General features: G+C 46.3%; 1 protein-coding gene across 3 annotated transcripts in view; it reads right to left on the bottom strand.

The window, feature by feature from the left end:
• LOC142660639 (tesmin-like) overlaps positions 1-25488 on the bottom strand; it is a 244843-nt gene that overhangs the window by 196971 nt on the left and 22384 nt on the right. For all 3 annotated transcript variants that reach the window (XM_075837326.1, XM_075837325.1, XM_075837327.1), the window contains exon 2: positions 129-473. In XM_075837326.1, the coding sequence (XP_075693441.1) occupies positions 129-350 (222 nt within the window). In that variant the 5' untranslated portion in view covers positions 351-473. The remainder of the gene's footprint in view (positions 1-128; positions 474-25488) is intronic.

The raw sequence follows: 25488 nt of genomic DNA on the forward strand, positions 1-25488 counted from the left end.
AAACAAGCTAGTAGTAATTTTTCTGTTGGCTTTTAATACATTAGAAAAAAAATCTTCTCTTATACAATCTGGACAATGTACTAAAATAAATGTTATATAGTGGAAATAAATAAAATATTTAGGCTTACAGAATACACGCTGTCATCATACGGCCATCTTCCACTTGGTTCGTACAGAGTATCAGGTAAAGGAATGGTGCTATCCTCCTGTGTTATTGTAGACGAGCACAGAGGGATCCCACATAAATGTGAACTCTCACAACCATGTTCACAGTTAACCTGGGTAATCTCTGGTCCTGGCTGTAGGTTCGCAAAGCCATCAAAATGTGTTGAGTATCTGTAGTTTTCCATTCGTTTTCTGGTTGCAGAAGATCTTTGTTGATCACAGTTCTTCTGTTTCCACCAGCGTCATAAATTTCTGACAGCCACGGACAGGAAACCGTTCTTAACTTAAGTTATAATCAGGAATTTTACCTGTAAAAACATGAATTTAGTTTTTTTTGGTGCGCTTCTTACATGACTTAGAACTCGCTACATTATTATTAACTGAATCGCACAATCTTGTCCAGGATAAATATTTAAAAGGACTGATAGGTATTTTCATTTTTATATCCCCCCTCCCGGACATATGTTTTTTTAAGGCACCCAGTAGATTATTGCTATACAAAACAATACATGATGATATAAGGAGTGGAGTTCACCGGAGCTCATGCAATATCATAAACACAACTGCAGAATGATATTTCATTCATAATCTTCTGGTTCATACCCTTCTGGGTCCCATCTAAATGTATTTTACATGCTTTGTGATTTTCCACATTATGTGCTGTTCAATATGCAAATAGGATGCCACGGTTCTAATTGGGAGCCACTAGAGGGAGCATTGTACATCTGTGATGTGGTTGGAAGAAAGTGGAGCCTGCTTTAAACCCTTAACGACCAGGCCTATTTTGGCCTTAATGACCAAGCATTCTTTTTTATTTTTCTCATCTTCACATTCCAAGAGTTCTAACTTTTTTATTTTTCAGTCAACATAGGCGTATGAGGGCTTGTTTTTTGCGGGACGAGTTGTGTTTTTCAATGGCACCATTTTTTTAGTGCATATATTATATTGATTAACTTTTATTAACGTTTTTGAGGTAAGGGAATTAAAAAAAACGCTATTCCTGCATTGTTTTTCGCGTTTTAAATTTACGCCGTTCACTATGCGGGATAAATACCATGTTACCTTTATTCTATGGGTTGGTGCAATTACGACAATACCACATATGTATAGTTATATAGTTACATAGTTTGTACGGTTGAAAAAAGACACATGTCCATCAAGTTCAACCAAGGGATGAGAAAAGGGAAGGTAAAAATTTCTACACATAGGAGCTAATATTTTTTTGTTCTAGGAAATTATCTAAGCCTTTTTTAAAGCCATCTACTGTCCCTGCTGTGACCAGCTGCTGCGGTAGACTAGGTTTTTTATGTTTTACTACGTTTGCACAATAAAATCTTTTAAACAAAAAATAATACATTTTTGCATTCCAAGAGCCGTAACTTTATTATTTTTCCCTTGATATCACCATATGAGGGCTTGTTTTTTGCGGGACAAGGTGTATTTTTCATTTTTAATAATTTGGGGTGCATGGGACTTATTGATTAACTTTTCTTATATTTTTTTGGTGGGGGAATGGAGAAAAAAAGCAATTTTGCCGTTGTTTTTTGCATTTTTATTGTACGGCGTTCACTAAACAGTTGAGTAACTTTACTCTTTGTGTTGTTACGATCGCAGCGATACCATATATCTGTACTTTCATGTTTTTTTTTACACTTTTATTAAATAAAACCACATTTTATGGAAAAAAATGGTTTTAGATTTACTGTTACTTTTTTTTTTATATTTTCAAAAACTTTATTTGACTGTTTAAATATTTTTTTAAGTTCCACTAGGGGGATTCACCATGCGATCTTCTGATCGCATATATAATGCTTTGGTATACTTAGTATACCAAAGCATTATTGCCTGTCAGTGCAAAACTGACAGGCAACCTATTAGACCGTGCCTCTGGCACGGCCTAATAGGCATACTGCCAGGGTAGGCCTGGGGGGTCTTTGTTAGACCCCCAGCTGCCATAGCAACCCATTGGCGGCCAGCGATCGCATTTGCTCCCTCCTTCTGTCAATAGATTTAAAGGGGTTGTCCGGGAATAAATGTTATTTCAATTTTAACTTAATTAGTCATATATAAAAACATTTCTAATATAGTGTCTACTTACCTGTGCCAGCGTTCACCTGTTCTGATTTGCCGTCACGTGACCGCACCAAGGGTTAATTTTTTAGTTCATGTGAGGTACCGTGTCTTTGCTCAGCCAGCACTTCCGGCTGAGAAAGGCACGGCGCGTCATCAACTTCATTTCCAGGCAGTGGGGCGGACGGATGTTTCATGAGCTCTTCATAGCTCTGCCTCCTCTGCTCCCGCCGCCTGTAGATTTAGTTGATGACGCGCCATGTCTTTACACAGCAGGAAGTGCTGGCTGAGCAAAGACACGGAGCGCATCAATCTTAGTACACGCCCCCTCCTCCTTCACACTCGTAGTTCCCTCACTGCCTGGCCGTCTTGTCTCTTCCCTAACACGCCCCCTCCTCCTTTTATCTTGTCCTCCACGCTCCCTCCTCCTCCTCTATTGTCCTCCTATCGCTAATGGCCCTTTTTTTTTTTTATCTATTAGCCTAATTACTGTCTGCAACAACATTTGTTAATTTAATAAAGTGTTCAAACGATTTTCATCTATCTGTTGGACTGGTTTATTTCTCTCCAAACCACAGCACTACATTATACAGTATACTGTGTAAGACTGTGTCCAGGGAGGGAGCTGCCTGGAATTAGAGAAGGGAATGATCCTGTGAACATAGAGGGGCGTGGCAGTATGCAAATAGCTGAGATGCTTTGGAGGAAGGGGGGATGTAAGCTGTCTTCTCAGATGCAGCAGGGGATCATGGGTATGGTGGGTTACAAGACAGGAAACAGCCAGGACCAGAAGCAAGGGATGTAAACACACAGCAAGGGATGTAAACGAACAGAAACAGCAGGAGTGACAATGGAGATCAAACAGTAACTGGTTAGAAGTTTAATAGGGGGTATTAGGGAAGGCAAACCAAGGCTGGGGGACACTTGTTACAATTATTTTTTTTCCCTGGACAACCCCTTTAAATGCCGCCGTCGCTATTGACCACAGAATTGTCATGAATTTTTATTTTTTTTATCATATTGCTTTTAATATGATATTAACATAAATTTTATTTATTTGTGTTCTCATGTTCTACTTTTTACTTTGTTCTTATTTTTACTTCTCTATGTGGGCTGCCATTTTTTTTTGATCTCTGTAAGTGACGATTAACGACACATACATAGATGGAATACAGCACATACCACCCCATAGAGAATGCGAACGGGAGCCGTTCCATTCTCAGAAGCGTGCGCCGCTCCCACACAGACCAAAACGAAGCTCGTTAGCAGAGCGAAATCCGGCACCATTTTCATGTGGACCGGAAGCCGCTGCCAGACAGTAAGATGACGACTTCCGGCCGCGGCTTCCGGCCGTATGTTCAAGGAAGCGAAGGCGCAAGGAATAGGAGTGGAGGCAGCGGCGGCAGCAGGAGAAGGTAATTTATGTTCGTGTATGTGATGTGTGTATTAGGTTCGTGTATGTTCGTGTTATACTGTCTGCTGAGCAGTGTATCTAATCCTCCTACACTGTGCAGTCGCTCAGAAAATGGCGGCACACAGTGTAGGAGGTTTGAAGATTCAAACCCCTCCTTCTCCTGGCACTAGCCAGAAGAAGGGAGGGGGGATTGTATGAGGACACTAGAGAGAGTGTGTCCACCCCAAATTTGCAACATAAATCAATGAGGTTGCTTTACCACATTGACCATGCTGCAATTTTGCGAACTGCTCCCTCTAGTGCTCAGCACATGGAAATGTTATAAATTAGAATCTAATTTGTAATATTTCCTGACTTGTGAAATAAATAAAAAAATGAAAACAATGTGTAATCACTTAAATGATAATTGTTTAACTAAAAAAATAAAAAAAAATTCTAGCGTCACATTCCCTTTAAACGGCTGAGATTGAAGGTTTCTTCAATCTCAGCCATTACAGCGGGAGCCTGGCTGTCAGTCTCCCGCGGCGATCATGCGGACATAGCTTCTGTGCCTGCACGATCTCCATCACGTTCATGCACGTGGGAATGCGTGAACATGCTGCATGCCCTGACGGGCATGTACGTGAAAATGCGGGAAGGGGTTAATCATAGAGCTCTCACAGAAAACCGTTAGTGAGTTCAGCCCTGCCTGCTCTAAGCAGAGGACGTGATTCTAGGGTGTTTAGATGCTGTTACACCTTCCAGAAGGCTATAGGCCTTAGCCCTGTTATCTGAATCTACCGCAGCCTCAATGCAGACAAGAGACTGAGAATTATCCATCTGCATACCGGCTTTCACCACAACTCCACAGCAATATTCCTTCAGCTCCTAAGAAGCTGTGTGTTCTGCATCTGAAGAGAAGTTTAAGCCTTTACCGGGCTTCAGAGCACAAGCAGGCGCTGTCTAGGGTTTTGCCCCACGCTGCAACAGAATCTAAGTGTCTATCAAGTCACTGGAAATTGTGGAATCTCTGCCCAGCTATCTCTGGATAAGAGAAACAGTAATCAACTAGTCACCTGCATTTCCCTATTGGCTGAAGTGGACCGCAAGAACTGTGCCTCCATATTGGACGTATTGTACATATTTGGATTCTGCAGTAAACATGAGTTGTACCATCCATCCGTGTCCTCTGGTCCCTGTACTACATCATCACGGGCACCCCACACACAACACCGGCCAGAGACACTATATAGCATCGGGTATTGCCCCGGGAGAAAGACCTCTACCACCATCATCATCAGTGCAGCCCCCCTATCACTGTACCAGCCCAAGAGTAGTGGGAGAGATGGTAGGGTTTCTAGGAACCACCGGCTACACTGTAGACTACAGCCAGCCATGTACTACGACTCCCATCTTCTCAACACGCGCTCCCCTGGGTTGCTGCACATGTGAATGTAAGCCATTCATGAACAACAAGTGGGACCAGCACATGGTCTTGGATTCTATTCCAGGACTTCCTGCTGTCACGTGGAACATCCAATCTTTCCACCAAAGAAGACTGGCGCCTCTTTAAAATTACACAAACTAAAAAAAAAACCTCTAAACAAAACATATAGGGGCCCTTCATCTACATGCATGAAAAACCTACAATAATATCCCAAAAACAGAAGGATAGCATGCCCAAGTAGTAATATAAATATGACTTTAGTAGTAGAATGTCAAAATACAATATATAGCAAATACAGTTAAAATGAGAGAACAAGATGTGAGACACAGAAAACAAGTGCCTATACATTATCCAGTATGAAATAGATAAAGAAAAAATGCCTGAACCAAAGGAGACAAAGACAATGGATAATACCAGTTATAACATACCCATAACCAATAACCAAACCGAAAATGCAGCATGGATCAATATAGCCCACTAAATAAACGAAGTAAGAAAATGTTAGACAAAGTAGCACGGGCTGATCCAAGGGTGTTCACCCAAAAGCATCGCAATAGAATATATATAACCTAGTAAAGAAGGATGCTGAAGAGACACGTGGTGTATGAAAAATAGAAAAATACTTTATTACCATACATAATATGAGACAATGAACAATGCATAAAAGCAAAAATACCAAGTAATACCAAGTAAAGTATATATCATGAATAGAACAGAGCACTAATGCATGCCGATCAATGACATAGGATGTCTAGCTGGGTATAACATGTGGTGAGATAACCCCTCAATATTCAAGTAGATGTACCCAGATAGAGATATCTGGTCAGGATATACAATGCAGACTAAATCATAAGTCCAAAAGCCAGACACAAATAACATACGAATGATACTGGTGTAAAAGATTTGCCAGACACAGGTTCTGTGTCGACGCCCGTGGGCAATCAGTCTGCACCTGCTTCTATGTCTGTGAGACTGACTCCATCTTCCACCACTCAGGATGGCAGGCTTAGCAGTGGGAGAGCCTATCACAGCCTGGCCAGACAGAGCTAGTTCCCGCCCACTGTCTATTTATACCTGCCTTTCCTTTATTCTTCTATGCTTGTTTCCTGGCTTGCTGCTGCTGCTTGTACTACTGATCCTCTGCTTGTTATTGACCTTGGCTTTCTGACCACTCTCCTGTTCAGCGTTTTGTACCTCGCTCACTCCTGGTTTGACTCGGCTCGTTCACCACTCTTGTTGCTCACGGTGTCTCCGTGGGCAGCTGCCCCGTTTCCCTAGCTTCTGTGTACCCCTGTCTGTTTTGTCTGTCTTGCACTTACTGAGCGTAGGGACCGTCGCCCAGTTGTACCCCGTCGCTTAGGACGGGTCATTGCAAGTAGGCAGGGACTGAGTGGCGGGTAGATTAGGCTCACCTGTCTGTCTCCCTAACTTGTCATTACATAATCACTGGCCCATATACCTAGTCTACCCTGGTCCCTGACACATATATGGACCCCCTTGAGACCCTGGCTCAGCAGATGCAGGGCCTCTCCCTACAGGTCCAGGCCCTGGCTCAGAGGGACAATATGCGTGATGCTTCCCTGGTAGTGCCCCCCACCTCACCTCTTGAACCCCACCTCAAGTTGCCTGACCGGTTCTCAGGGGACCGGAAGACTTTTTTCTCCTTTCGGGAGAGTTGTAGACTCTATTTTCGCTTAAAGCCCCACTCCTCAGGTTCTGAGAGCCAGCGGGTGGGTATAATTATGTCCCGGCTCCAGGACGGGCCCCAAGAATGGGCCTTCTCCTTGGCTCCTGACGCCCCTGAACTTTCCTCCGTTGATCTTTTCTTTTCTGCTCTCGGACTCATTTATGACGAGACTGACAGGACTGCCTTTGCTGAGAGTCAGCTGGTGACATTACGTCAGGGTAAGAGACCTGTAGAGGAGTATTGTTCTGACTTTAGGAAGTGGTGTGTAGCTTCTCGGTGGAATCAACCTGCCTTGAGGTGCCAGTTTAGATTGGGTCTGTCGAACGCCCTGAGAGACCTGCTAGTTAGCTATCCCTCTGCTGACTCCCTAGACCAGGTTATAGCTTTAGCGGTACGACTTGACCGACGTCTCAGGGAACGACGACTTGAACGTTTTTGTGCCTTCTCCTCTGACTCCCACATGATGGCTCCCGAGGTTCCGTTGCTTCATTCTCCCACGGAAAACTCGGATGAACCTATGCAACTCTGGGCCTCCGTGTCCCCCCAACAACGTAGAGAGTTCCGCAGGAAGAATGGTCTCTGCTTCTACTGTGGGGATGACAAGCATCAAGTGAACAACTGTCCTGGGAGTAAGAATAAGCAGCCGGAAGAACTTCCGCGCCTAAGTGATCATCGGGGAGGTCACTTGGGCGCACAGGTATTTCCCGTAAAGATGAAACCTAATAAAATCTTGCTTCCCTTTCAGGTCTCTTTTGGTGGTAGGTCTGCTACCAGCAGTGCCTTCGTGGATTCAGGGTCTTCTGCTAATATTATGTCTGTGGAATTTGCTATGTCTCTAGCTATGCCATTGATTGATTTGCCTAAACCTGTCCCGGTAGTGGGTATCGACTCCACTCCTCTTGCTAATGGTTATTTTACACAGCATACCCCTGTTTTTGAACTCCTTGTTGGCTCCATGCATTTGGAGCAGTGCTCTGTACTGGTGATGCAGGGATTATCGTCCGATTTGGTTTTAGGACTTCCCTGGTTGCAGTTGCATAGTCCCACGTTTAACTGGCATACTGGGGATCTTACCAAATGGGGTAATGAATGCATGACGTCATGTTTTTCTGTTAATTCTATTTATCTCCCTGAGGAGGTGAACACTCTACCTGAGTTTGTTCAGGACTTCACTGATGTTTTCTCTAAAGAGGCCTCCGAATTGTTACCTCCTCATAGAGAATACGATTGCGCAATCGATTTGGTACCAGTAGCTAAGCTCCCTAAGGGTAGGATATTCAATCTCTCTTGTCCCGAAAGTGAAGCCATGAGAGAGTATATCCAGGAATGCCTGGCCAAGGGTTACATTTGCCCCTCTACTTCTCCGGTAGGTGCTGGCTTCTTCTTCGTAGGGAAGAAGGATGGTGGTCTTAGGCCGTGCATCGACTACCGGAACTTGAATAAGGTCACTGTAAGGAACCAGTACCCCCTTCCTTTGATTCCTGATCTCTTCAATCAGGTTCAGGGGGCTTATAACCTTATCCGCATCAAAGAGGGGGATGAGTGGAAGACTGCGTTTAACACGCCCGAAGGTCATTTCGAATACCTCGTCATGCCCTTTGGGTTGTGTAATGCTCCCGCGGTCTTCCAGAATTTCATAAATGTGATTTTAAGAGACTATCTGGGGGTATTTCTTGTAGTGTACCTTGATGACATACTTGTGTTTTCCAAGGACTGGTCCTCCTACATTGAGCATGTCAGGAAGGTGCTCCAGGTCCTTCGGGACAACAAACTGTTTGCTAAGACCGAAAAATGTGTGTTTGGGGTGCAAGAGATACAATTTTTGGGTCAAATCCTCACTCCTCATGAATTCCGCATGGACCCCGCCAAGGTCCAGGCTGTGGCGGAATGGGTCCAACCTGCCTCCTTGAAGGCGTTACAGTGCTTCCTGGGATTCACTAATTATTACAGGAGATTTATTGCTAACTTCTAGGTCATCGCTAAGCCTCTTACGGATCTCCCTCGCAAAGGTGCTGATCTCCTCCACTGGCCTCCTGAGGCTGTCCAAGCTTTTGAGGTCCTTAAGAAGTGCTTTATCTCGGCCCCAGTGCTGGTTCAGCCCAACCAAATGGAGCCATTCATCGTGGAGGTTGACGCCTCCGAGGTGGGAGTGGGTGCTGTCTTGTCCCAGGGTACCAGGTCCCTCACCCATCTCCGTCCCTGTGCCTACTTCTCCAGGAAGTTCTCACCCACTGAGAGTAACTATGACATTGGCAACCGCGAACTCTTAGCCATTAAATGGGCATTTGAAGAGTGGCGCCACTTCCTGGAGGGGGCTAGGCACCAGGTAACGGTCCTTGCCGACCACAAGAATCTGGTTTTCCTAGAATCTGCCCAGAGGCTAAACCCGAGACAAGCTCGATGGGCGTTATTTTTTACTAGATTCAACTTTTTGGTCACCTATAGGGCTGGGTCTAAAAATATTAAAGCTGATGCACTGTCGCGTAGCTTCATGGCCAGCCCTCCTTCGGAGGAAGATCCTGCTTGTGTTTTGCCCCCAGGTATAATCATTTCCTCTGTTGATTCTGACCTAGTCTCCGAAATTGCGGCTGATCAAGGTTCAGCTCCCGGGAACCTTCCTGAGAACAAGCTGTTTGTTCCCCTGCAATTCCGGCTAAGGGTACTCAGGGAGAATCATGACTCTGCACTATCTGGCCATCCAGGCATCCTGGGTACCAAGCACCTCATTGCCAGAAACTATTGGTGGCCTGGGTTGCTTAAAGACGTTAAGGCCTACGTCGCCACTTGTGAAATTTGTGCTAGGTCCAAGACTCCCAGGTACCGACCAGCGGGCTTACTATGTTCTTTGCCCATTCCCCATAGACCTTGGACCCATATTGCCATGGATTTTATCACCGATCTGCTTCCATCTCAAGGCAAGTCGGTGGTGTGGGTTGTAGTAGACCGCTTCAGTAAAATGTGCCACTTTGTGCCCCTCAAGAAACTACCCAATGCTAAGACGTTAGCTACCTTGTTTGTCAAACACATCCTGCAGCTCCATGGGATTCCTGTCAATATTGTTTCTGACAGAGGGGTACAATTTGTTTCATTGTTTTGGAGAGCCTTCTGTAAGAAGTTGGAGATTGATCTGTCCTTCTCCTCGGCCTTCCATCCTGAAACTAATGGCCAGACTGAGAGGACTAATCAGTCTCTAGAACAATATTTAAGGTGTTTCATCTCTGACTGTCAATATGATTGGGTCTCCTTCATTTCCTTTGCTGAATTTTCCCTTAATAACCGGGTCAGTAACTCCTCAGGGGTCTCCCCCTTTTTGGTGGTTCCAACAATCCCGAGGTAGATGTCATTCATCGGGAACTGTGCACAGTCTGGGCCCAGGTTCAGAAGAACCTAGAGGCGTCCCAGAGCATATAAAAGACTCAGGCAGATAGAAGTTCTGCTAACCCCTTGTTTGTGGTCAGGGATCTGGTGTGGCTGTCTTCTAAAAATTTGCGCCTAAAAGTCCCGTCCCAAAAATTTGCTCCCCGGTATATAGGGCCGTACAAGGTCATTGAAGTCCTTAACCCTGTCTCCTTCCGACTGGAGTTACCCCCGTCATTTAGAATACACTACGTGTTTCATGCCTCCCTCCTGAAACGCTGCTCCCCGTCCTTGGCTCCCTCGAGGAAACCTCCTGTCCCTGTTCTCACCCCTGAAGGGGTAGAATTTGAGGTGGCCAAGATTGTGGACAGCAGGATGGTCCAAGGCTCCCTCCAGTACCTGGTCCATTGGAGAGTATACGGGCCTGAGGAGAGGAGTTGGGTACCTGCCCGGGATGTTCACGCTGGGGTACTGCTTAGGAGGTTCCATCTTCGGTTCCCCAATAAAAGCCAGGTCCACCTAGAAAGGGTCCAGTGGCACCTCATAAAAGGGGGGGTACTGTAAAGGATCTGCCAGACACAGCTTCTGTGTCGAGGCCCGTGGTTACTCAGTCTGCACCTGCTTCTAAGTCTGATAGAGTGACTCCTTCTTCCACCACTCAGGCTGGGAGGCTGAGGAGTGGGAGAGCCTATCACAGCCCGGCCAGACGGAGCTAGCTCCCGCCCTCTGTCTATTTATACCTTCATTTCCTGCTTCTCATTTGCCTGTGATTCTGCTTGTTTCCTGGCTCTGATGCTGCTGCTTGTACTATTTGTCCTCTGCTTCTTATTGACCCTGGCTTTACTGACTACTCTCTTGCTCTGTGTGGTGTTATAGGTAATATCATAAAAAGTAGGTTATTAGGAGGTCAGTTCGTAACTCCTTCTGACACAGAAGATACAACTGATTTACATAAGAAATGCAGATCTTTGGCCATCAAAGGACGTCCACTGTCTGACAAATGTTTAATTGGCCCTTTCCTCACCAAGGTGCGAGATGTGCTGATTAAGAATTTGTCACCAGGGCTTGTATCTGGCCTTAGATAGCATTCTCACCTAGGGCTGGATGTAATTGCCAAAACATCCTGACCAAACATCTAAAGCTATGCAAATGGGGGCCTGTGGTGTGTCTGTCTGGGGACCAGGAGAAACATGGGAGAATGGCATGGTGTTCAAAGAAAATATGATACATCAAGGCAAACCCCATCATAATTGATATCTGTAGTGACCCACATAGCTAGTTATGATCAGGGGAAATAGCCCTCACCTATATGTCAAATTCACATCCATACGCACAGAGGAAGTACCTGAAATTGGATGTTGGCTAAGAACATGGGCCTATTATAGTGGTGTTTGATATTCCCTGGTTGGTAAATGTCTGCACAGGTGAATGCAGGTAATATTATATTTCTAGGGGATTCCTGCAAGGACACATGATCACTTTTATGTTTCTCTATAGAAATACAACTGTGTAATGGGAGGAGTATGCTTCATTATCATATGAACAGCCTCCTCTCAGTGACATCACCAGCCAGTGAACTGGAGGGAAAAAACTGGGTTTAAAATGGCATGAGAAGTGAGGGGCAGTGTCAGTCATTGGGGATCCATATCACGGTTGGAGTGACTGCCCATATTTTCAGCTGTCCCCACAGCCAGGATATCGCCGCTGTACATCAGTAAGGTTTTGTTCTGTTTCTTTTATCCCTTTTATTTTCATAAACTGTTTGATTGCATTATAACTGAATGTATATTTTTCATCTTTTAATCTGACAACTATTTTTTGTATTGCACTGCACTATTGTGTATTAAATTGAAATATTTATAAGTCTCTTCCTTGTAGTCTTACAGAACTCAATCTTCCGAAGGTGAGGAACGTTACCTGTATTTTATGTTCCATTTAGATAACCTGTGTTATTGTAACTGGTGTTAAGGGAATATAGAGACGTAGGCCCCCTATTGCCTAGATAAGTATAGGTGGTGGTAGCATACTGTAGTATAAATTATTGGGGTGTTGGAAACTACGGGAGTAATTTAGCATAATCCTGTCATCTAGAGTAGGTGGGCGTGGATTTAGGAGGTAAATTAATAAACTCAGTAGTGTAGTTCACCCCTGTGACGTGACCTGAGATCGGCGATCGTCACACTCTGCGTTTGGTACCTCGTACACTTCTGGTTTGACTCGGCTCGTTCACTACTCTTATGCTCACGGTGTTGCCGTGGGCATCTGCCCCTTTTCCCTTTGCTTCTTTGTACCCTTGTCTGTCTGTCTGTCGTGCACATAGTGAGAGTAGGGACCGTCGCCCAGTTGTACGCCGTCGCCTAGGACGGGCCGTTGCAAGTGGACAGCGACTGAGTTGCGGGTAGATTAGGGCTCACCTGTCTGTCTCCCTTCCCCAGCATTACAAGAGCGGCTGGTAAGTAATGAGGTGAGGGTAGGAGGCTGAGTCGTTGTTGTTAAAGACTAGAGCGGCAGAGTGCCGCTTACTGCGCTCAGCCTCCTGCCCTCACTAATTTAAAAGTGATGAGCCGCTACCATACTGAAAAGGGAGAGCATCTGTCTGACTCCATTGGGCACTATGGGGGCACCCCCCCCCCCAGGGCCAGCCTTAGAGGTGTGCAACATAGCGCTGCAGCCTCCCACCATGTAGGGGGCGCAACTGTGCAGGCCGTACTTTGGACTCTATATTCTCTGCTCCTCGTTACACAAACTGAGGAAGCAGAGGAAGCAAGTGCAGAGCCGAGGAGAAAGCTCCACCCACAGCCCAACCAGAAAGAAACCTGTGCAGCTGGAGAGATGGTAAGTTCCTTTCTATGTACATGTGTGTGTATATGTGTCTGTATATGTATACATGCCTTGTGTGTGTGTGTGTGTGTGTGTGTGTGTGTGTGTGTGTGTGTGTGTGTATGTGTGAGTCTGCATATGTATACATGCTTTGTGTGTGTATATGTGTCTGTATATGTATACATGCTGTGTGTGTGTGTGTGTATATATGTGTCTGCATATGTATAAATGCCGTGTTTGTGTGTATATGTGTCTGTATATGTATACATGCCTTGTGTGTGTGTGTGTGTGCATATATGTGTCTGTATATGTGTACATGCTTTGTGTCTCTGTGTGTGTATACATGTGTCTGCATATGTATACATGCTTTGTATCTGTCTGTGTGTATATGTGTCTGTGTATGTATACATGATTTGTGTCTGTGTGTTTGTATGTATGTGTGTGTGTGTGCTTGTGTGTGTGTATATATGTGTCTGTATATGTACACATGCTTTGTGTGTGTGTGTGTGTGTGTGTGTGTGTGTGTGTGTGTGTAAATATATATATGTGTCTGTGTATGTATACATGCCTTGTGTCTGTCTGTGTGTGTGTGTGTGTGTGTGTGTGTGTGTGTGTGTGTCTGTGTCTGTCTGTGTGTGTGTGTATATATGTGTCTGTATATGTATACATGCTTTGTGTCTGTGTGTGTGTGTGTGTGTGTGTGTGTGTGTGTGTGTGTGTGTGTGTGTGTGTGTGTGTGTGTGTGTGTAAATATATATGTGTATGTGTATGTATACATGCTTTGTGTCTGTCTGTGTGTGTGTGTGTGTGTGTGTGTGTGTGTGTGTGTGTGTCTGTGTCTGTGTCTGTGTCTGTGTGTGTGTATATATGTGTCTGTATATGTATACATGCTTTGTGTTTGTGTGTGTGTGTTTGTGTGTGTGCGTGTATATGTGTCTGTATATGTATACATGCCTTGTGTCTGTGTGTGTGTGTGTGTGTGTGTGTGTGTGTGTGTGTGTGTGTGTATATATGTGTCTATATATGTATACATGCTTTGTGTCAATGTGTGTGTGTGTGTGTGTGTGTGTGTGTGTGTGTGTGTGTATATATATATATATATATATATATAAATGCAGTGTGTTTGTGTGTATATATACATACGTATACATGCCGTGTGTGTATATATATATACATGCCGTGTGTTTGTGTGTGTATATATATATATATATACGTATACATGCCTTGTGTGTGTGTGTGTGTGTGTGTGTGTGTGTGTGTGTGCTGCCATTTTTTTTTCCATTTCTGTATGTGTCGATTAACGACACATACAGACATGGAATACGGCAGCTACAGTCCCATAGTGAATGCGAACGGGGCCCGTTCCATCCACTATGCTGTACGCCGTCTGTGTGGGAACGGTCCATGAACCGCTCCCACACAGTCCAAGTTGAACTGTGCGACGTCCGGCGCCATTTTCCTGTGGACCGGAAGTCGCGGCCGGACAGTAAGATTACTACTTCCGGTCGCGGCTTCCGGACTTGTGCACTTCGAGCGGCGGTAGCAGACGGAGCGGACGGACCGGAGGGAGCGGCGGCGGCAGGAGCAGGTAAGTTATTTCTATGTATGTTCGTGTTTTAGTGTGTGTTTACTAGTGTATGTTAACCTACTACACTGTGTGTTAGCTCAAAAAATGGCGACACACAGTGCAGGAGGTTTGACCGTTCAATCCCCTCGTTTCTCCCGGCACTAGCCAGGATAAAGGAGGGGGGGTTCTGAGAGCTCACTAGAGCGAGTGAGTTTTCTCAAATTTTGCAGCATAAAGCAATGTGGTTGCTTTACCACATGCAATGCTGCAATTTTGGGAATTGCTCCATCTAGTGACCAGCGCTGGGAAATATTATAAATTAGAATCTAATTTATAATATTTCCTGACTCGTGAAAAAAATAAAAAAATTAGAACAATGTCTAATCACCTATACACTAACTGTTTAACTAAAAAAAAAAAAAATGTTTTTCTAGCGACACATTACCTTTAAGGGTTAAGATACTTCATCTGACCGGATAGAAGAGACATATTACTCAGCAGTAATAAAGTAAAAAATTAGGAGGTCCCAGGTAACCTTAAATAGAGCCCAAATCCCTTCAGAAAGCGTACTGTATGCTGCAGTACATATATATTATATATTATATATATATATATATATATATATATATATATATATATATATATATAGGGTGGGAAGCTTGTGCTGCCTACGGACTCCAGGAAATGAAAATTTCAGGTAAATTTTCCACTTCCTGATCGTCCTACAGCAGCACACTTAGGCCTGATTTACACGAGCGTGTGCGTTTTGCGCGCGCAAAAAATGCTGCGTTTTGCGTGCGCAAAAGGCACTTGACAGCTCCGTGTGTCATCCGTGTATGATGCGCGGCTGCATGATTTTCGCGCAGCCGCCATCATAGAGATGAGGCTAGCCGACGTCAGTCACTGTCCATGGTGCTGAAAGAGTTAACTAATCAGCAGTAACTCTTTCAGCACCCTCGACAGTGCATTCCGATCACCATATCGAGTAACCTGTTTAAAAAAAAAGAGGTTCGTACTTACCGAGAACTTCCCGGCCGTTGCCTTGGTGACGCGTCCTTGGTGACGCGTCCTTGGTGACGTGCCTCTCTTGACATCGGGCCCCACCTCCCTGGATGACGCGGCAGTCCATGTGACCGCTGCAGCCTGTGCTTGGCCTGTGATTGGCTGGAGCTGTCACTTGGACTGAATTGTCATCCCGGGAGGTCAGAATGGAGGAAGAAGCCGGGAGTTATCAGTAAGTCAGAACTTTTTTTTTTTTTACACGTTCACGTATATTGAAATCGGAAGTCACTGTCCAGGGTGCTGAACCAGTTTAACTCTTTCAGCACCCTGCACAGTGACTGTCTCCTGCTGTGTTCGGCCAAAACGAGTTCGGCCGAACCCGGTAAAGTTCGGTTCGGTCATCTGTAAGACACTCCGTTCGGATGTTTGTAAACAGAAAAGCACGTGGTGCTTTTCTGTTTACATTCAGTTTGACAGCCCTTGCGCGAATCACGCAGTTCGCACGGAAGTGCTTCCGTGCGACCTTCGTGGTTTTCACGCACCCATTGACCCATTGATGCGCAAAAAACGCAGATTTATAGAACATGTCGTGAGTTTTTTTCAGCGCACTCACGCTGAGCAAAACTCACGGACTGTCTGCATGCCCCCATAGAGTAATATAGGTGCGTACGACACGCGTGAAAATCACGCGCGTCGCACGCGCGTATATTACGTTCGTGTAAATGAGGCCTTAAGGGACTTAACAAGCAATGAGAACATGGGGGGGTTTTAAGCTTTGGATGCTCCCACTAGTATTTTTTTGCCAAAGGCAGAACCTTCAAAAGAAAATAAGTCGAGCCTATAATGCTTACTGAAGGTCGAGGAAGAAGACCAAGTGACTGCTTTGCAGACTTGGTCTAAGGGGACATGGCATCTTTCTGCCCATGATGTGGATGTGGATCTGGTTGAGTGGGTCCGAATATCTAAGGGGGCTCTAGGCCTTCCAAGGAGTAGCAGTCCCTGATGATTTCTTTGAGCCATTTAGCTAGTGAGGCTTTGCTGGCTTTTTTCCCATTATTTGGCCCCTGGAATTGGAGAAACAGCCCTTCGGATTGTCTAAAGGGGGCCGTTATTTCTAGATAGGCAAGTAGGGACCTCCTTACATCTAAGCATTGTGAATGAATAGGGGTATCAGAGGCTGAGTCTACTGGTAGGACTGGCAAAAATATCTCTTGATTCAAGTTGGAGCTGGATGGTACTTTTGGTAAGAACCCTGGCAATGTTCTGAGGCTAACACACTCGGGTAGGATCGTAAGATAAGGCTCTTTACAGGACAGAGCTTGCAACTCGCCAACCCGCTTTGCGGAGGTAATAGCTATCAAGAATAGGGTTTTATATAAGAGAAGCTTAAGGGTTATGCTATGAAGCGGCTCAAATGGGGTACGGTTGACGTGCTTCAAAACAATGGGCAACTCGCAAGAGGGCAGAGGATTGTGATAGTATGGCCTTAATTTTTGAACTGCTTTTAGGAATCTGGTAATCAGTGGATGGTTGGAGAACTGGCATTAATGGCCGTTAAATGCACTTTTAAAGTATTGGGTTTGAGGCCTTTCTGGTATCCCTCTTGTAGAAACTGCAATATTGTGGACACTGTATCTGGTAACCAGTCATTTTCCTGACACCATTTTGAAAATATAAGCTATATTCGAGAATATATTTTTGTCTTACTGGGTTTCCTGGAGGCTAATAAGGTATTAACTACTTCATCAGAGAAGCCCTTATTTTTTAGAGACTGTCGTTCAGTTTCCATGCCGTTAGCTGTAACCTGTCTAATGTGGGATGAAACCAACCCTCCTGTAGCAGGAGATCTGGACGTAATGGAAGTTCCAGAAGTTGAAGTTCGAGAGTTTCAACACGAGCGGAAACCATGCCCTTCTGGGCCTATGAGGAATGATTGCTATGGCCTTCACTTTCTCATCCCTTATTTTCCTCAACACCCGAGGAATGAGAGGGATGGGGGAAAGACATATATGAAGGTCTTTTCCCAACTCAATGATAGACTGTCTATGGCATATGGGTGATCCGACCTGTTGAGGGAGCAGAACTTCCTTAATTTGGCATTCTTTGCGGTCGCCATGATGTCTAAAGATGGTTTGCCCATCTTCCTGGTGATTTGGAGACTTCCGGATTCAAGCTCCACTCTCCAGGGTGAATCCGTTTCCTGCTCAGCCAATCCACTTTCAGATTCAACACTCCTCGAATGTGGACTGCGGAGACTGATCTCAGATTGCGTTCTGCCCACCGCATAAAATGACTGCCTTCCTTTCTGAGAGAATTGCTTTTGGTGCCCCCCTGCTTGTTTATGTAAAACACTACGGGGAGGTTGTCTGACTGAATTTGGACATCGTGACGATGGAGTACAGCCTGAAAGTGTAATACAGCTAGTTTGATTACACGGAGCTCTTTCAAGTTGGATGAAAGGCAGCTGTCGTATTTGGACCATTTCTTTTGCACCCATGATGTTACCACATGTGCACCGCAGCCTGAGCCTGAGGCATCCGTAGTGAGGAGTGTCTGATGAACTGGTCTCAGAGATCTGCCTCGATCGAGATGGTTGGGTACCAACCATCACTGGACGTCCCGTTTCACATCCGGAGACACTGATATTAAGGTGTCGAGTGAAACTATTCTCTTGTCCCAGCTTTTTAGCATGTTGGATTGAAACATTCGGATGTGTGCCCTTGCCTAGGGTACTGCCTGGATAGCCGATGTTAGAAGGCTTAACACTCTCATCGCCTGACGGATGGAGTAGTGACTCAATGAAATTAGTCATTGAACACCCTGACGGATAGAATATATCCGGTCGCTGGACAGTGTCAGTGACATGTTCTGTGTGTCTACCATGAAGCCTAAGTATTTCAACTTGGTGCATGGTGTTAGATGAGACTTCTGGAGGTTTATGATGAAACCGTGCGAGATGAGCATGTCTAGAGTGACTTTTAGGTGTTTTATAAGCATGTTTTCTGACGGGGCTCTCACCAGCCAATCGTCCAGGTACGGACATACAAAGATCCCTTTCATGTGTAGTACTGCGGATAGTACCACCGCTACCTTTGTAAACACTTGGGGCACTGATGTTATCCCAAAGGGCAGGCAGGTAAACTGAAGATGTAGGATTTGATGATGAACAAGAACTGCTACTCGAAGAAATGTCCTGTGTTTCTTCAGGACCGGAATATGAAGATATGCATCTTGCAGATCGACAGTGGCTAGAAAATCTCCTTTTTGGATCATATTTATGACTGATTGTATAGATTCCATTTTGAACTTTTGCTTTACAAAGAACTGGTTCAGATATGTAAAATCTATCACTAACCGCCACTTCTCTTCCTTTTTTGGAACGGCAAAGATAGGGGAGTAAACCCCCCGACCCCGCTGATGATACGGGACTTCTTCCAATGCTCCCTTCCTTATGAAGTCCTAAATAAGACTGAGAACAATAGGATTTCTTCCCCTGTTTATACAGAATTTGTTCTTTAGAATGGTGTTTAGTACCAGCGAGTAGCCATTCTGGATGGTGGATCTGACCAAGGCGTCTGTGGACGTTTTTAGCCATAGGTGAACAAACTTTCCTAGTCTTCCACCTAATGGACACTCCTCTCTCTTGTCGTCATAAGTTAGGATTTCTTTGAAAGGGTGACTTCTTCCTGAAGGAGGGGTTACCCTCCTGCTTGCGTTTGAATCTACGCTGCCTATCACCCCCACGAAAATATTTTTGACCCTTAGGGGACCCTTTGGAACGGTTTTGAAAAGTCTTAAATGGTGGCCTTTTTGGAGGGCGTGGAAAGGAAACCCCTCTTTCCTCATTTATTAACTTAAGGATGCCTTCCAGATGAGGGCCGAAGAGAGAAGAGGGATGAAATGGTAGGGAACAGAAGTGATTCTTGGATGGCACTTCCCCTGTCTATTGCTTGATCCAAAGGGTTCTACGTGCCATATTAGAGAGAGCCAGGGATCTAGAAGAAAACTTAAAGACATCCAGCGGCTCGTCACACAAAAACTCTGCAGCTGCTTTCATGAGAGGGATATTTTGCAAGATCTTCTCTCTCGGTACTCCTTCCTCCAGATCTTGAGAGAGCTGACTAAGCCATGTATGAATGGATCTGGCAACCGGGATGGAAGCTGATGCCACTGTCACGAAGGGTCTGTGGACCCACCGGGCCATACCGCCTTGGCGGTAAGGCAGCTGGCCAACAGGGAGCAGGTGAAAGTCTATAGTTCGTATAGGTACCTGTGGCAGCTCAGACAGCAGCAGGGTAGGCTCGGCTGGGACTGAGCAGCGGGTAGACGTCAGGCGAGGTGAAGCAGGTCAGACGTGGATACAGCATGACATGACGTTGGCACAGCAAGTGCTAGACCAGGATGGTATGGAATGCAAGGAACAGGAAGTGGAACAGGTACAGTAAACACACTAGGAAGCGATCACATAGACAAACTAGGAAACATCAACAACGCTCAGGCATAGAAGCAAGGGGCTGAACACCTCTTATAGGCCAGGGTACACACGGGTCAAAGTTCATCAAAAGGTCCAGTGCGTGCGCTGCCGCTTTAAGAGTGGGCACGAGGTGAGTGGACGCGAGCGCTGGCGTCTCCTAAGGAGGAGGCTGGGGCCAGCGCTTGCCAACTCGTGGCTGCGGCTGTCAGGAGGGGATTGGAGCTGACAGCCCGCAGCCACAAACATTACAATATCCCCCCTCTTACGCTCCCTCTTCTTGGGACCAGAGCGAGAAACTTCTTCAGAAGAGCAGGAGCATTGAGGTTCTCCTCTGACTCCCAAGACCTTTCTTCAGGACCGAACCCCCTAAAATACACCAAATAAAAGGTCTTTCCTGTCACTTTTTTGGTGTCCAGGATCTCCTGAACCCCAAAGGTGTCTGAAGGGCCGCTGGAGGCAACCACAGGGCTAGGAGTCTTGGTGTAGCGGTTCAGGACCGCCGGCTTCATGAGGGAGACAAGGAAGGAGTTGAGGATCTTGAGGGTAAGAGGCAGTCGAAACTTATAGGCGACTGGGTTGATCTGCTGTAGGATCTCGAAGGGTCCGAGGAACCTGGGAGCAAATTTGCATGATGGCACCCTTAGTCGGATATTCCTGGAAGACAGCCAGACCCTCGTGCCAGGAAGAAACTGAGGAGGTTCTCTTCTCTTTGTGTCAGCCTTCCGTTTCATGCAGTCGACTGCCATCAGGATGGAGGATCGAGTCTGCCGCCAGATATGTAGGAAGTCTCTAAAGGTGGAGTCAGCCGCTGGAACCTCGGAAGTATCGGGCACCGGGAGAGGAATTTGTGGGTGCTGGCCATAAACAATGAAGAACGGAGTATTCCTTGTGGACTCGTTGGTGTGATTATTGTAGGAGAATTCTGCCCATGGGAGCAACTGCACCCAGTCATCATGTTGCTTGGAAGTGGTGTAGGTAGTTCTCCAAGATCTAATTGATCCTCTCGACCTGACCATTGGACTGAGGATGGTAAGCTGATGAAATGTCCAATTTCACACCGAGGAGTCCGCAGAGGGCTCTCCAGAACTTCGAGGTAAACTGAACCCCCCGATCACACACAATATGCTGCGGCAAGCCGTGCAGGCGGAAGATGTGCTGGATGAACAGCTTCGCCAGCTGAGGAGCAGAAGGAAGACCGGTCAGAGGAACGAAGTGGGCCATCTTCGAAAATCGGTCCACCACCACCCAGACAGCACTGCATCCAGCAGAGAGAGGCAGATCCGTAATAAAGTCCATATGTTAAGGATCTGCCAGGCACAGCTTCTGTGTCTACCCCCATAGGTAATCAGTCTGCACCTGCTTCTATGTCTGTGAGACTGACTCCATCTTCCACCACTCAGGATGGCAGGCTTAGGAGTGGGAGAGCCTATCACAGCCTGGCCAGACGGATCTAGCTCCCGACCTCTGTCTATTTATACCTGCCTTTCCTGTTCCTCCTTGCTTGTGATTCTTCTCGTTTGGTTTCCTGGCCCTGCTGCAGCTTCTTGAACTATTTGTCCCTGCTTCATATTGACCCTGGCTTACTGACTACTCTCCTGCTCTGCGTTTGGTACCTCGTACACTCCTGATTTGACTCGGCTTGTTCACTACTCTCCTGCTCTGCGTTTAGTACCTCGTACACTCCTGGTTTTACTCGGCTCGTTCACCACTCTTGTTGCTCACGGTGTTGCCGTGGGCAACTGCCCCTTTTCCCTTGCTTCTGTGTACCCTTGTCTGTTTGTCTGTCGTGCACTTATTAAGCGTAGGGATCGTCGCCCAGTTGTACCCCGTCGCCTCGGGCGGGTTGTTGCAAGTAGGCAGGGACTGAGTGGCGGGTAGATTAGGGCTCACTTGTCTGTTTCCTTGCCCCCAGCATTACATAATCACAAGCCCATATACCTAGTCTACCCTGGTCCCTCACACTACTATGGACCCCCTTGAGACCCTGGCTCAGCAAATGCAGGGTCTCTCCCTACAGGTCCAGGCCTTGGCTCAGAGGGTCAACCAGCTACAATGGTAGTGCCCTTCACCTCACCTCTTGAACCCCACCTCAAGTTGCCTGACCGGTTCTCAGAGGACCGGAAGACTTTTCTCTCCTTTCGGGAGAGTTGTAGGCTCTATTTTCGCTTAAAGCCCCACTCCTCAGGTTCTCAGAGCCAGCGGGTGGGTATAATTATGTCCCGGCTCCAGGAAGGGCCCCAAGAATGGGCCTTCTCCTTGGCTCCTGACGCCCCTGAACTTTCCTCCGTTGATCTTTTCTTTTCTGCTCTCGGACTCATTTATGACGAGACTGACAGGACTGCCTTAGCCGAGAGTCAGCTGGTGACCTTACGTCAGGGTAAGAGACCTGTTGAGGAGTATTGCTCTGACTTTAGGAAGTGGTGCGTAGCTTCTCGGTGGAATGACTCTGCCTTAAGGTGCCAGTTTAGGTTGGGTCTGTCGAACGCCCTGAAAGACCTGCTAGTTAGCTATCCCTCTTCTGACTCCCTAGACCAGGTTATGGCTTTAGCGGTATGACTTGACCGACGTCTCAGGGAACGACAACTTGAACGTCTTTGTGTTTTCTCCTATGACTCCCCCATGATGCCTCCCAAGATTCCGTTGCTTCGTTCTTCCACGGAAGACTCGGAGGTACGTATGCAACTCGGGGCCTCCGTGTCCCCCCAAAAACGTAGAGAGTTCCGCAGGAAGAATGGTCTCTGCTTCTATTGTGGGGATGACAAGCATCAAGTGAACAACTGTCCTAGGCGTAAGAATAAGCAGCTGGAAAACTTCCGCGCCTAAGTGATCATCGGGGATGTCACTTGGGCGCACAGGTATTTCCCGTAAATATGAAACGTAATAAAATCTTGCTTCCCTTTCAGGTCTCTTTTGGTGGTAGGTCTGCTACCGGCAGTGCCTTCGTGGATTCAGGGTCTTCTGCTAATATCATGTCTGTGGAATTTGCTATGTCTCTAGCTATGCCTTTGATTGATTTGCCTAAACCTGTCCCGGTAGTGGGTATCGACTCCACTCCTCTTGCTAATGGTTATTTTACACAGCATACCCCTGTTTTTGAACTCCTTGTTGGCTCCATGCATTTGGAGCAGTGCTCTGTACTGTTGATGCAGGGATTATTGTCCGATTTGGTTTTAGGCCTTCCCTGGTTGCAGTTGCATAATCCCACGTTTGACTGGAATACTGGGGATCTTACCAAATGGGGTAATGAATACTTGATGTCATGTTTTTCTGTTAATTCTATTTCTCCCCCTGAGGAGGTGAACACGCTACCTGAGTTTGTTCAGGACTTCGCTGATGTTTTCTCTAAGGAGGCCTCCGAAGTGTTACCTCCTCATAGAGAATACGATTGCGCTATCGATTTGGTACCAGGAGCAAAGCTCCCTAAGGGTAGGATATTTAATCTCTCTTGTCCCGAACGTGAAGTCATGAGAGAGTATATTCAGGAATGCCTGGCCAAGGGTTACATTCGCCCCTCTACTTCTCCGGTAGGTGCTGGCTTCTTCTTCGTAGGAAGAAGGATGGTGGTCTTAGGCCATGCATTGACTACCGTAAATTGAATAAGGTCTCTGTAAGGAACCAGTATCCCCTTCCTTTGATTCCTGATCTCTTTAATCAGGTTCAGGGGGCCCAATGGTTCTCTAAGTTTGATCTACGGGGGGCGTATAACCTTATCCGCATCAAAGAGGGGGATGAGTGGAAGACTGCGTTTAACACGCCCGAAGGTCATTTCGAATACCTCGTCATGCCCTTTGGGTTGTGTAATGCTCCTGCGGTCTTCCAGAATTTCATAAATGAGATTTTAAGAGATTACCTGGGGGTATTCCTTGTAGTGTACCTTGATGACATACTTGTGTTTTCCAAGGACTGGTCCTCCCACATTGAGCATGTCAGGAAGGTGCTCCAGGTCCTTCGGGAAAACAAACTGTTTGCGAAGACCGAAAAATGTGTGTTTGGGGTGCAGGAGATACAATTTTTGGGTCAAATCCTCACTCCTCATGAATTCCGCATGGACCCCGCCAAAGTCCAGGCTGTGGCGGAATGGGTCCAACCTGCCTCCCTGAAGGCGTTAAAGTGCTTCTTGGGGTTCGCTAATTATTACAGGAGATTTATTGCTAACTTCTCGGTCATCGCTAAGCCTCTTACGGATCTCACTCGCAAGGGTGCTGATCTCCTCCGCTGGCCTCCTGAGGCTGTCCAGGCTTTTGAGGTCCTTAAGAAGTGCTTTATCTCGGCCCCGGTGCTGGTTCAGCCCAACCAAATGGAGCCATTTATCGTGGAGGTTGACGCGTCCGAGGTGGGAGTGGAGGCTGTCTTGTCCCAGGGTACCAGGTCCCTCCATCTCCGTGCCTACTTCTCCAGGAAGTTTTCGCCCACTGAGAGTAACTATGATATTGGCAAACGCGAACTCTTAGCCATTAAATGGGCATTTGAAGAGTGGCGCCACTTCCTGGAGGGGGCTAGGCACCAGGTAACGGTCCTTACCGACCACAAGAATCTGGTTTTCCTAGAATCTGCCCGGAGGCTAAACCCGAGACAAGCTCGATGGGCGTTATTTTTTACCAGATTCAACTTTTTTGGTTACCTATAGGGCTGGGTCTAAAAATATTAAGGCTGATGCACTGTCGCGTAGCTTCATGGTCAGCCCTCCTTCGGAGGAAGATCCTGCTTGTATTTTGCCTCCAGGTATAATCATTTCCTTTATTGATTCTGATTTAGTCTCTGAAATTGCTGCTGATCAAGGTTCAGCTCCCGGGAACCTTCCTGAGAACAAGCTGTTTGTTCCCCTGCAATTCCGGCTAAGGGTACTTAGGGAAAATCATGACTCCGCACTATCTGGTCATCCAGGCATCCTGGGTACCAAGCACCTCATTGCCAGAAACTATTGGTGGCCTGGGTTGCCTAAAGACGTTAAGGCCTACGTAGCCGCTAGTGAGGTTTGTGCTAGGTCCAAGACTCCCAGGTCCCGACCAGCGGGCTTACTAGGTTCTTTGCCCATTCCCCAGAGACCTTGGACTCATATCTCCATGGATTTTATCACCGATTTGCCTCCATCTCAAGGCAAGTCGGTGGTGTGGGTTGTAGTAGACCGCTTCAGTAAGATGTGCCACTTTGTGCCCCTCAAGAAACTACCCAATGCTAAGACGTTAGCTACCTTGTTTGTCAAACACATCCTGCGTCTCCATGGGGTCCCTGTCAATATTGTTTCTGACAGAGGGGTACAATTTGTTTCTTTGTTTTGGAGAGCCTTCTGTAAAAAGTTGGAGATTGATCTGTCCTTCTCCTCTGCCTTCCATCCTGAAACTAATGGCCAAACTGAGAGGACTAATCAGTCTCTAGAACAATATTTAAGGTGTTTTATCTCTGACTGTCAATATGATTGGGTCTCATTTATTCCCCTCGCCGAATTTTCCCTTAATAACCGGGTCAGTAACTCGTCAGGGGTCTCCCCCTTTTTCTGTAATTTTGG

This window comes from Rhinoderma darwinii, chromosome 9 (genome assembly GCF_050947455.1).
Source record: "Rhinoderma darwinii isolate aRhiDar2 chromosome 9, aRhiDar2.hap1, whole genome shotgun sequence".
NCBI lineage: Eukaryota > Metazoa > Chordata > Amphibia > Anura > Rhinodermatidae > Rhinoderma > Rhinoderma darwinii.